Source organism: Rhinoraja longicauda, chromosome 8 (genome assembly GCF_053455715.1).
Source record: "Rhinoraja longicauda isolate Sanriku21f chromosome 8, sRhiLon1.1, whole genome shotgun sequence".
NCBI classification, from domain to species: Eukaryota; Metazoa; Chordata; class Chondrichthyes; order Rajiformes; family Arhynchobatidae; genus Rhinoraja; species Rhinoraja longicauda.
In genome coordinates this window covers 5,697,428-5,710,288 of record NC_135960.1, presented here as the reverse complement: position 1 = coordinate 5,710,288, position 12,861 = coordinate 5,697,428, and the positions used below count along the sequence as shown (strand labels likewise).

Here is a 12,861-nt window from a genome sequence, read left to right as displayed (position 1 = left end):
TTGTTAAAAGTCTAAATTTAACTGCATAGGAAGAAACATGAAGACAACTTTTTCAGTCAGTGTTGTAAATCTGTGAAATTCTCTGCCTCAGAAGGCAGTGGAGGCCAATTCTCTGGATGCTTTCAAGAGAGAGCGAGATAGAACTCTTAAAGATAGCAGAGTTCATGGGGAGAAGGCAGGAACGAGGTACTGATTGTGAATGATCAACCATGATCACATTGAATGGCGGTGCTGGCTCGAAGGGCCGACTCCTGCACCTATTGTCTATTGTCATTTTTTTTAAAAAGTCAATAAATTCCAAATCCCAAGGCACAGCTATTTTGTTAACTCATAGCTCTTGAAAATTCCACAACAATTGCAGGCAACATTTAGTTTAGGGACTCAAATTCTATTGCCGTGAATTTTGAGGAAGAGATTCTCCAAAGCCTATGTCCTCTGTGGACCTGCAAGGTTCACCACGTCATTCGGCTACTACATTTTCTGGTGCAATATCTGGAGCAGGCTCTTGGAGCATTAAGCTATCACTTACACCAGTGCTAAATTGTCAAAAGGTCTAGGAGCAGAATCAGGCCATTCTGCCCATCAAGTCTACTCCGCCATTCAATCACGGTTGATCTATCTTTCCCTCTCAACCCCATTTTCCTGCCTTCTCCCCATAACCCCTGACACCCACGCTAATCAAGCATCTGTGAATCTCGAACTTAAAAATATCCGTTGACTTCGCCTCTGCAGCCTTCTGCGGCAATAAATTCCGCAGATTCACCACCCATTGACTAAAGAAATTCTTCCTCAAAAGATACGTCCTTTCATTCTGAGACTATGGCCTCTGGCCCTGGACTCTTCCACTAGTTGAAACATCCTCTCCACATCCACTTGATCCAGGCACTTGTAAATTATCCCGGTGTGGGACGAATAAAGGAATATATTAGGAATATATTATTCACTACTCGGTAAGTTTCAATGAGATCCCCCCCTCATCCTTCTAAACTCCAGCAGTACAGCCCCAGTGCCTGCAAACGCCCATCATATGTTAACCCAATCATTCCTGGGATCATTCTCGTAAACCTCCTCTGGACACATTCTAACGCCAGCAAATCCTTCCTCAGATACGAGGCCCCAAAGATGATCACAATACTCCAAATGCAGTCTGACCTGCACCTGATAGCCAGTTACAGATGGACAACAAATTATATCACTTAACACAAACAGTTGTACTTATTGAGAATCAACTTACCATCTTTTAATTAATAGATTATTTATGGGAATACACCTCAGTAAGGTGCCAACCGTCATGAGCAAGGCAGCGAGTACCACAGTTAGTCTCAGGCCTGTGAAGAAAGCAAAATTTGAAATCAAAAGTGCATACTGCACCAATAAAATTACATCACAAAATAGAGCACACTTGAATACTAGCAGGAAAATGAATATTCAAATAAAGTTAGTCAATTTAAACTTTACTGTAGACTTTAGAGATACAGCACAGAAACAAGCCTTTCAGTCCTCCGAGTGCACACCGACCAGCGATCACCCCGTACAGTACACTCTGAAGAAGGCTGACTCAAATAGCAGTTTGGAAATGACACCTGCAATGTGTAGTTGTGGAATGCTGTTCCCCACATGTTGCATGGAGATACCTTTACATCCATTTCTTCTCTAAACTGCTCAGAAGGGTCAATATACAAAGAGAGTGGAATAATTGAAAATAAATAAATAGTGGATGGTTCAAACGTTACCAAATATTGTGTTTGTCCAGGTGACAAGCTAGATAAATCACCAGATGCTTTCTTACTTGGCATGTGTACAATTAAACCATGCCCAAGGTCATTTAAATGGCATTTAAGAAGCTTTTAGATAGACATGGATATGCAAGGAATGGAGGGATACGGACCATGTACATGAAGAGGAGATAGTTTAATTTACCGTCATGTTCAGCATGGACATTTTGGGATGAAGGTCCTGATCCTGTTGAGGTACTGTTTGAGGTTGAAATGCAGATACTCTGCCAACCTTAACACATCTGAACGGATTTATGCCCATCTGGTACCAATTGCTGCTGATCCACTGGATGGAATCATTAAGTGTACTCAATACAACCTTGGGGTGGGGCTCTTTATGTCCTCGTCGTCCATCCTGGGTAGTTCTACGGAACTGGCAAAATTTGCAGCAAAGCGTCAACTACAGTACTCTGAAGCACCAATTGCCACTTTTGATTGTTGTAGTTGACATGTTGTTGTTGTTGGTCCTTCGGGTTCGAAGATGACCTTGAGTTCACTTTCAATTTTATTATTTCGGCCGCTGATTGGGATCGCCGCCAGCCGCGGTCTGCTGGCCGAGGTTGAGGTTGAGGTCATGACTTGCGCTTGACTTGGATTTAAGTGAGGGGGAGTTGTACAGATCATCGGCCTCACTCTCTCATCCCGGCCTATCGGGCCCCAGCAGCAAGACATAGTCGAGACGGCTGGGGACAGGTCGGGATGCAGTGGATGGTCAGAAGTGTCCTACGTATCTCACTCTGCCCTGTTTGCGCTCCACGGCGCTTTGCTGGGATCGTCTTTCTGCCCGTAGAACCTTCTGGTGGTTTCCTCCGCGCAATCCGCCGAACCCAGGCTTCACGTGCTAAATAGACAAGCCCTAAAGCCGCTGGAACCAACGACTTGCCGACTGTACATATGGCATGCACACAAGAGAGTGGAGACATGGTGGGGGCGGGGGTAGTCCTGCGGCTGATCCCACGGCTTGGGGGGACGGTCGAGACCGGGGCGGTTCTCTCCGGGCGGTGGTCTGCTGTCCCAAGGGCGGGGAGCGCCGTCTGCCGGTGCTCCTCAGGCCCCGGGTACAGGGCCCAGACCACTGGCTCCAGTCTCCCCGCGACGCCGGCGAGGCTTCTGTCCCGACCTCCAGTCGCCTCCAACCCGGCCGTGCTGCCCCCGGGAGGCAGGGTGGTGCTGGCCCTGGCCCTGGCCCTGCCCGCCTGCGTTGTACGAGGGGTGGCGGCCGTAGCAGCGCGGCGGGGCAAAGGCGGCGGCCACCGGAGGCCCGCGGTAAGATGGGGGCGCCCACTTAGTTGACATACGAACGAAAGAAAGAATCCAAACTTGAAAGATTCCTGCATGGTTATTTTACATCACTAAAGCAGATGCTTGTAGGTGCAGTGGATACTGGCAGTCATGAGAGCTATTATGAGCAATTGTGGGCACCATATCCGAGGCAGGATGTGCTGGCGCTGGAGAGGGTCAAGAGGAGGTTTACGAGAATGATCCCAGGAATGAGTGGGTTAACATATGATGAGCGTTTGACAGCACTGGACCTGTACGCGCTGGAGTTTAGAAGAATGACGGAGGACCGCATTGAAACATACCGAATAGTGAAAGACTTGGATAGAGTGGATGCGGAGAGGATGTTTCCACTAGTGGGAGAGTTTAGGACCAGAGGTCATAGCCTCAGAATTAAAGGACCTTCCTTTAGGAAGGAGATGAAGAGGAATTTCTTTAGTCAGAGGGTGGTGCATCTGTGGAATTCTTTGCCACAGAAGGCTGTGGAGGCCAAGTCAATGGATATTTTTAAGGCAGAGATGGATAGATTCTTGATTAGTACGGGTGTCAGGGGTTATGAGGAGAAAACAGGAGAATGGGGTTAGGAGGAAGAGATATATCAGCCATGATTGAATGGCGGAGTAGACTTGATGGGCCGAATGACCGAATTCTGTTTGCTAGCACTTATGACCTTATGAGAGAAGGAAATCCAACCTGGCAAATAGTTGAACGGATCACGGGTAGAGAAGATGAAAAACCAGATATCCACAAGCTCTTCACACTCAAAAGCAGGAGAATGAACAGAACCAAGTATGTTATTGTTACAAGTCAAGCTGCAAAGGCTTGGATATAGTGCCAATCACAAGTTCAACGATCTTGCACAAACCTTCAAGGTCAACATTTGCAATTTAATAATTTTTTTAAATAACACAGCAGGATGTTTTGCCAAGTTTGCAAGTAATTATTTTAATGTCCCATAATCAGAATTCAACCACCATGGGACATGCATTAGCTATTCAACTGATGTGTCAACCAAATTTATATGTGTAGGAAAAGGAAAAAATGGGAGACTCAGAAAATTAATTGATGGATCAGGGGGGAGAGCAACGTGAAAACGGTTAATTGAAATTAAAAAAAAGAATAATATACGTACCACAATGGGAATTTCTATCAACACGATAAGGTTGCAGAAGGTGAATAAAAATAGATGTCACATTTAGTCCAACGCCCACAGGGACATGTTTTAGGAGGGGATATTTGAATGGAGAAAAAGGAACACATTTTGTACTGATTGTGGAGTTGAAGTAAGAGTGATCTTCGCATGACAATTAACATGGTAGTCAAAACCAAATAACAATGCGGAATCAGAAAATAATAAATCTACTTAAACAGCCGAAGTAAATAAATCCTATTTTAGCGGGCATATAATACTCAAAAATCGCATTATGTATGATGGGCATGCACTTTGAGATTGACAAAATAGACAATAGGTGCAGGAGGAGGCCATTCGGCCCTTCGAGCCAGCACCATCATTCAATGTGATCAAGGCTGATCATTCTCAATCAGTACCCCGTTCCTGCCTTCTCCCTATACCCCCTGACTCCGCTATCCTTAAGAGCTCTATCTAGCTCTCTCTTGAATGCATTCAGAGAATTGGCCTCCACTGCCTTCTGAGGCAGCGAATTCCACAGATTCACAACTCGCTGACTGAAAACGTTTTTCCTCATCTCAGTTCTAAATGGCCTACCCCTTATTCTTAAACTGTGGCCCCTTGTTCTGGAATCCCCCAACATTGGGAACATGTTTCCTGCCTCTAACGTGTCCAACCCCTTAATAATCTTATACGTTTCGATAAGATCCCTTCTCGTCTTTAGCATAATAATGTATCAACAAATTTCTGCCAATGGGATTTTTCCACAGCAAATTGACAATATTAATCAAAGAACTTATGTAAGAATTGGGGAAAGGAACAGTGCTCTGAGAAAGAAGAGTCTGAATCGGAAAGAAATTGTGAAGAAACAGAAATGGCCAGGAATGCGGCAGAGTTATGATAAGTACGTGGATTAGAAATAAAAAGCATGCAGATGTGCGGGGCAGTTTATTCCCATCTCCAGCCAATTAACAAATAGTTATGGAAGGAGTTTAGACTGGTACGAAAAATAACCACAATCGTTCCTTGAGCCATAAATTGTGTTTCTGTGCTAATGAACGTATCAGTAACTGCAATCATGAAAAAAAATGCCCTTATGCATTGCATAGATTGTTTCCAAAAACCATCTGAGCCACAAATGTTTTAAAACGGGAGGATATCTGGCAACCTTCCCCATTCTGACCTTCCTCTGACTCTTAACTACACTCTGAAATCCATGGTCATCTAGTTCAAGGGCAATTAGTGAGGGGATTGTCAATGAAACCCACATCCTGTGAATGAATTCAAATGAATAAAAAAAATATCCATCCAAAAATACCAAGGTAAAGTCCAAGACCGAACAAACTAAAAATCAAAGCCAGCTTTGGAAAGAGTATCAGGTAAAGTCTGCCAAAAGAACTGAAATCCTTGGAATAGGTTTGGCAACAGAACAATAAGGAGCCAACTCACTGCATCTCACAAACAGGACTTGACAAAATTAGATATGGATGTTCGCAGCTTAAAAAGGTGCAACGTGGGATAAATGCTTAATACTCTCACTAGTCACTCATGGAAAATCAGCAAACTGTATGAAGGACATCAAAGCCTTAGAACGTTTGGCATGTCACCAGCAACTCTCACCAACTTCTACAGATGCGCCACAGAGAGCATTTTAATCGGGATGCATCACAGCCAAGTTTGGGAACAGCTCCATCCAGGACCGCAAGAAAGTACGGAGAATTGTGGACACAGACCAGACCATCACACAAACCAACCTCCCTTCCATTTACTCCATTTATATCTCATGCTGCCTCGACAAGGACACCAGTATAATCAAGGAAGAATCTCACACTGCCTCTTCTCCCCTCTCCCATCAGGCAAGAGGTACAGAAATGTGAAAACACACACCTCCAGATTCAGGGACAGTTTCTTCCCAACTGTTATCAGGCAATTGAATTATCCTACCAATGATTAAAGAGCAGTCCTAAGCTACTATCAACTCCATTTTAGACCCTCGGACTATTTTTGATCACCTTGCACTAAACGTTAGTCACATTATTCCCTTTATCATGTATCTGTACACTGTGATGGCTCGGTTGCAATCATGTATTGTCTTTCCACTGACTGGTTAGCATGCAACAAAAGCTCTTCACAATACCTCGGCGCGCGTGACAATAAACTAAAGTAAATATTGGGCTCCAAGATGGAAGGCTTACGTGGGCTACCGATGCAAGGGACCATAGTGTCGCCTCCACAACTGACTTTAGGAACAAGATCCAATATATCAAATGTTTTGGGGCCATTTCTAATTATGTACTAGCCAAATTAAACTTCAGTAAAATTTTCCCTGTGCCTGTTGTGATCCAATCAATGACAAATTTGGCCAACATACATTCATTATCCTTCAGCTTAAAAATGCAAGCCTCATACATGCAGTAAAGATCAATGAATCGATAAAAAAAATCAAGACTGACAAAAGCTGTAGAACTACATCCTGAGGTAAATTGGACCACATGGGGATGTAGATGTTTATTTGGTGAGATCACCTGCCATACCAATCACAACATGTAGCACAACATGATTGCCAAGCTACAACTGAGTACAAGCTCAGAAAAATGGAGCACCCAAGTAACACCGAAGAGTAACCACAGATAAAGGTGCAAAATTAAAAAATATATATTTACTGCTTATTAACTAACGCACAAAACAAGAGTATAGAAAGTTGAAACACCGGAGTGGGAAGAGTGATTTATGTCTCCCGATGTGGAAACTAAAATATTTTGCACACATTTTATATGTGACGAGTCTCAACAGTACAAAATCAGGAACTCGCCCAAAATGAAAACAAGTCACGCACAATGGAAGTTTATTGGAGTGGAAGCACAATACAAGATGTTTTGGCAAAAGGGAGCAGAAAAAGACTTGGACGGAATTCACTTGCACAACAATATGCAATCCTGGAAAGTTATTTGTGGAGAGGGAAAGTGTTAATGTTTCAGATTAATGATATTTCCTCTTAATTCAGAAATGTTAACCCTTCATCTCACACCACAGGTGCAACCTGGCCTGTTGAGCATCTCTGACATTTTGTCTCTATTGCAGGTTTCCACCAATTGCATCTTTTCGACAAGCAAACTGGCTTTGATGGTCAGATTTCAGTGGTGTCCCTCGTGTAGGATAGAACTAGATTGCTGGTTGGCGTGCACTCAGTGGCCAAAGGTGCTCTATCCATGATTTATCCGTAAAGTAAAATACTAAAGTGAAGTAAAATCTTCTGTGGAAATGGAGACTAAATGCTGAACTAAGGGAAAACTCTTCATCCTACTGCGACTACTGCCCAGAACCAAGGTCACCTGAATCTCAATATTCTAAATGCAGCATGCACACGGTGATTGTATTTGCATATACCTGGAGGTGTACACTTACAACGCCCTCCATAATGTTTGGGACAAAGACCCATCATTTATTTGTTTGCCTCTGTACTCCATAATTTGAGATTTGTAATTAAATAAAAAACCCTGCGGTTAAAGTGCACATTGTCAGATTTTATTAAGGGTATTTTTATACATTTTGGTTTCACCATGTAGAAATTACAGCTGTGTTAATACATAGTCTCCCCCCATTTTGGGGCACCATAACGTTTGGGACACATGGCTTCACATCTGTTTGTAATTGCTCAGGTGTGTTTAATTGCCTCCTTAATGCAGGTACAAGAGAGCTCTCAGCACCTACTCTTTCCTCCAGTCTTTCCATCACCTTTGGAAACTTTTATTGCTATTTATCACCATGAGGACCAAAGTTGTGCCAATGAAAGTCAAAGAAGCCATTATGAGACTGAGAAACAAGAATAAAACTGTTAGAGACATCAGCCAAACCTTAGGCTTAGCAAAATCAACTGTTTGGAACATCATTAATTAGAAAGAGAGCACTGGTGAGCTTACTAATCGCAAAGGGACTGGCAGGCCAAGGAAGACCTCCACAGCTGATGACAGAAGAATTAGACAATAAACAATAGGTGCAGGAGTAGGCCATTCGGCTCTTCGAGCCAGCACCACTATTCAATGTGATCATGGCTGATCATTCTCAATCAGTACCCCGTTCCTGCCTTCTCCCCATGCCCCTTGACTCCGCTATCCTTAAGAGCTCTATCTAGCTCTCTCTTGAATGCATTCAGAGAATTGGCCTCCACTGCCTTCTGAGGCAGAGAATTCCACAGATTTACAACTCTCTGACTGAAAAAGTTTTTCCTCATCTCCGTTCTAAATGGCCTACCCCTTATTCTTAAACTGTGGCCCCTGGTTCTGGACTCCCCCAACATTGGGAACATGTTTCCTGCCTCTAACGTGTCCAACCCCTTAATAATCTTATATGTTTCGATAAGATCTCCTCTCATCCTTCTAAATTCCAGTGTATACAAGCCTAGTCGCTCCAGTCTTTCAACATGTGACAGTCCCGCCATTCCGGGAATTAACCTAGTAAACCTAAGCTGCATGACCTCAATAGCAAGAATATCCTTCCTCAAATTTGGAGACCAAAACATAGAAACATAGAAAATAGGTGCAGGAAGGAGTAGGCCATTCGGCCCTTCGAGCCTGCACCGCCATTCAATATGATCATGGCTGATCATTCAGCTCAGTAGCCTGTACCTGCCTTCTCTCCATACCCCCTGATCCCTTTAGCAAAAAGGGCCACATCTAACTCCCTCTTAAATATAGCCAATGAACTGGCCTCAACTACCTTCTGTGGCAGAGAATTCCACAGACTCACCACTCTCTGTGTGAAGAAATGTTTTCTCATCTCGGTCCTAAAAGACTTCCCCCTTATCCTTAAACTGTGACCCCTGGTTCTGGACTCCCCCAACATCGGGAACAATCTTCCCGCATCTAGCCTCTCCAACCCCTTAAGAATTTTATATGTTTCTATAAGATCCCCCCTCAGTCTTCTAAATTCCAGTGAGTACAAGCCCAGTCTATCTAGTCTTTCCTCATATGTAAGTCCCGCCATCCCAGGGATCAATCTGGTGAACCTTCTCGGTACTCCCTCCAAGGCAAGAAAGTCTTTCCTCAGGTTAGGAGACCAAAACTGCACCAATACTCCAGGTGCGGTCTCACCAAGGCCCTGTACAACTGCAGCAGAACCTCCCTGCTCCTAAACTCAAATCCTCTTGCTATGAATGCCAACATACGATTCGTTTTCTTCACTGCCTGCTGCACCTGCATGCTTGCTTTCAATGACTGGTGCACCATGACACCCAGGTCACGTTGCATCTCCCCTTCTCCCAATCGGTCACCATTCAGGTAATACTCTGCTTTCCTGTTCTTGCCGCCAAAGTGGATAACCTCACATTTATCCACATTATATTGCATCTGCCATGCATTTGCCCACTCGCCTAATCTATCCAAGTCACTCTGCAGCCTCCTAGCATCCTCCTCGCAGCTAACACTGCCACCCAGCTTCGTGTCATCCGCAAACTGCACAGAGTACTCCAGGTGCAGTCTCACAAGGGCCCTGTACAACTGCAGAAGGACCTCTTTGCTCCTATACTCAACTCGTCTTGTTATGAAGGCTAACATCCCATTGGCTTTCTTCACTGCCTGCTGTACCTGCATGCTTCCTTTCAGTGACTGATGCACTAGGACACCCAGATCTCGTTGTACATCCCCTTTTCCTAACTTGACACCATTCAGATAATAATCTGCCTTCCTATTCTTACCACCAAAGTGGATAACCTCACACTTATCCACATTAAACTGCATCTGCCTTGCATCCGCCCACTCACACAACCTGTCCAAGTCACCCTGCAACCTCATAGCATCTTCCTCACAGTTCACACTGCCACCCAGCTTTGTATCATCTGCAAATTTGCTAATGGTACTTTTAATCCCTTCATCCAAGTCATTAATGTATATATCCCAAACATACTGCTAAAGCAACAAAGGAGTTTTTCAAAGCTAAAAAATGGTCAATTCTTGAGTGGCCAAGTCAATCACCCGATCTGAACCCAATTGAGCATGCCTTTTACATGCTGAAGAGAAAACTGAAGGGGACTAGCCCCCAAAACAAGCATAAGCTAAAGATGGCTGCAATACAGGCCTGGCAGAGCATCACCAGAGAAGACATCCAGCAACTGGTAATGTCCATGAATCGCAGACTTCAAGCAGTCATTGCAAGCAAAGGATATGCAACAAAATACTAAACATGACTACTTTCATTTACATGACATTGCTGTGTCCCAAACATTATGGTGCCCTGAAATGGGGGGACGGGGGGACGGGGGGGACTATGTATAAACACTGCTGTATTTTCTACATGGTGAAACTAAAATGTGTAAAAATTGCCTTTATTAAAATCTGACAATGTGCACTTTAACTACATGTGATTTTTTCTATTACAATTCTCAAATTGTGGAGCAGAGGCAAATAAATAAATGATGGGTCTTTGTCCCAAACATTACGGAGGGCACTGTAGGCCTGACTGCCTAAGGTGGTGAAGAAGTGGGTTTGCTATTAGATTGATGTTTCAGAGTTTAAATCCTCCACAGGAATTTGAGAATTTAGATTGGTGTCAAACATACCAAAGAGATTGGAAAGGAAATCAGTACATTCTTTGCAGTCCAGTCTCTGAGAACTTTAGACTTTACTTTAGATTTTAGAGATAGTGTGGAAACAGGCCCTTCGGCCCAACAAGTCTACACCAACCAGCAATCACCCCATACATTAGCACTATCCTCCACAATAGGGACCATTTACAATAGCCAATTAACCTCCAAACCTGTAAATCTTTAGTGTGTGGGAGGAAATTGGCTATCTTTGATCGGCTTTTACTGGCTTTATCTTGCACTAAACGTTATTCCCTTATCGTGTATCTGTACACTGTGAATGGCTTGATTTTAATCATGTATTTTCTTTCCACTGACTGGTGAGCACACTAAAGCTTTTCACTGCACACGTGACAATAAACTAAACTGAACTAATTTTGTCATACTGAACCCAGAGAAAACCCGCGCGATCACACACCCATACTCTGTTCCGTGAGAAACCCATAGTCAGGATCGAACCCGGGTCTCTGGCGCTGTGAGGCAGCAACTCCACCGCTGTGCCACCAACTCCAAATACGTACCAAACAGCCATAACAGTGCTCTGCAGGATATGAACATAAAGGGGAGAAAGCCAGCAAATGTATCACTCCTCACTCACGTTCACAGCTATTCCAAATTTTGTGACACTTCTAAAGGGAAATTCCAGCAACTCCACAGAGACTTGCAAATGTTCCCCTGGAAAATCCAGACCAATTCCTCACCGAGCAGTCTACTGAGCCACACATGTTTCAGGAAACTATTCCACTGCAGTGTCTTAAGAATAACAATAACCACATTTTCATAGCACCTGGCTAACATATTTACCTCCAGTCAGAAAATTCTGAATTTCAGCTTTGTATGAGATTTCAAATTTTGGATTATTGCCTTGCAGAGCAATAACTGCAATGTCAGATATTTCACCTTTCAAATAACCTTTAAATTCAGGCCCCAGCTTCCCTCCTGGAAGAGCATAAAATATGGTCTGGCAACTTGAATGAAGTGGATGGAGTGCAGCATATTACAGTGGTGCATCAGTAGAGTTGCTGCCTTACAATAGACAATAGGTGCAGGAGGAGGCCATTCGGCCCTTCGAGCCAGCACCACCATTCAATGTGATCATGGCTGATCATTCTCAATCAGTACCCCGTTTCTGCCTTCTCCCCATATCCTCTGACTCCGCTAACCTTAAGAGCTCTATCTAGCTCTCTCTTGAATGCATTCAGAGAATTGGCCTCCACTGCCTTCTGAGGCAGAGAATTCCACAGATTCACAACTCTCTGACTGGAAAGGTTTTTCCTCATTTCCGTTCTAAATGGCCTACACCTTATTCTTAAACTGTGGCCGCTGGTTCTGGACTCCCCCAACATTGGGAACATGTTTCCTGCCTCCAACGAGTCCAACCCCTTAATAATCTTACATGTTTCGATAAGATCCCCTCTCATCCTTCTAAATTCCAGTGTATACAAGACTTTATTCACAAAATGCTGGAGTAACTCAGCAGGTCAGGCAGCATCTCAGGAGAGAAGGAATGGGCGACGTTTCAGGTTGAGACCCTTCTTCACTAAGGGGGAGCAGCTAAACTCTCGTCGAACTCCCCCTCTGTGATGAAGGGTCTCGACCCGAAACGTCGCCCATTCCTTCTCTCCTGAGATGCTGCCTGACCCGCTGAGTTACTCCAGCATTTTGTGAATAAACACCTTCGATTTGTACCAGCATCTGCAGTTATTTTCTTATACTAGTGTATACAAGCCTAGTCGCTCCAGTCTTTCAACATATGACAGTCCCGCCATTCCGGGAATTAACCTAGTAACCCTACACTGCACGCTCTCAATAGCAAGAATATCCTTCCTCACATTTGGAGACCAAAACTGCACACAGTACTCCAGGTGCGGTGCACACAGTACTCCAGAGAGTACGGGTGCTGTCTGTATGGAGTTTGTACGTTCTCACTGTGACTGCGTGGGTTTTCTCCGGGTGCTCCGACTTCCTGCCACATTCCAAAGATGTGCAGGGTTTGCAGATTAATTGGCTTCTGCAAATTGCCCCTTGTGTGTACGGGTAGAACTGGTGTACGGGTGATCGCTGGTCAGTGCAGACTCAGTGGGCTGAAAGACCCGCTTCCA

General features: G+C 44.2%; 1 protein-coding gene across 3 annotated transcripts in view; it reads right to left on the bottom strand.

Annotated features, from left to right (window-relative positions):
- Nucleotides 1-12,861, bottom strand: part of slc49a4 (solute carrier family 49 member 4) — an 89,342-nt gene that overhangs the window by 61,518 nt on the left and 14,963 nt on the right. For all 3 annotated transcript variants that reach the window (XM_078403296.1, XM_078403297.1, XM_078403294.1), the window contains exon 2: nucleotides 1,235-1,328. In XM_078403296.1, the coding sequence (XP_078259422.1) occupies nucleotides 1,235-1,328 (94 nt within the window). The remainder of the gene's footprint in view (nucleotides 1-1,234; nucleotides 1,329-12,861) is intronic.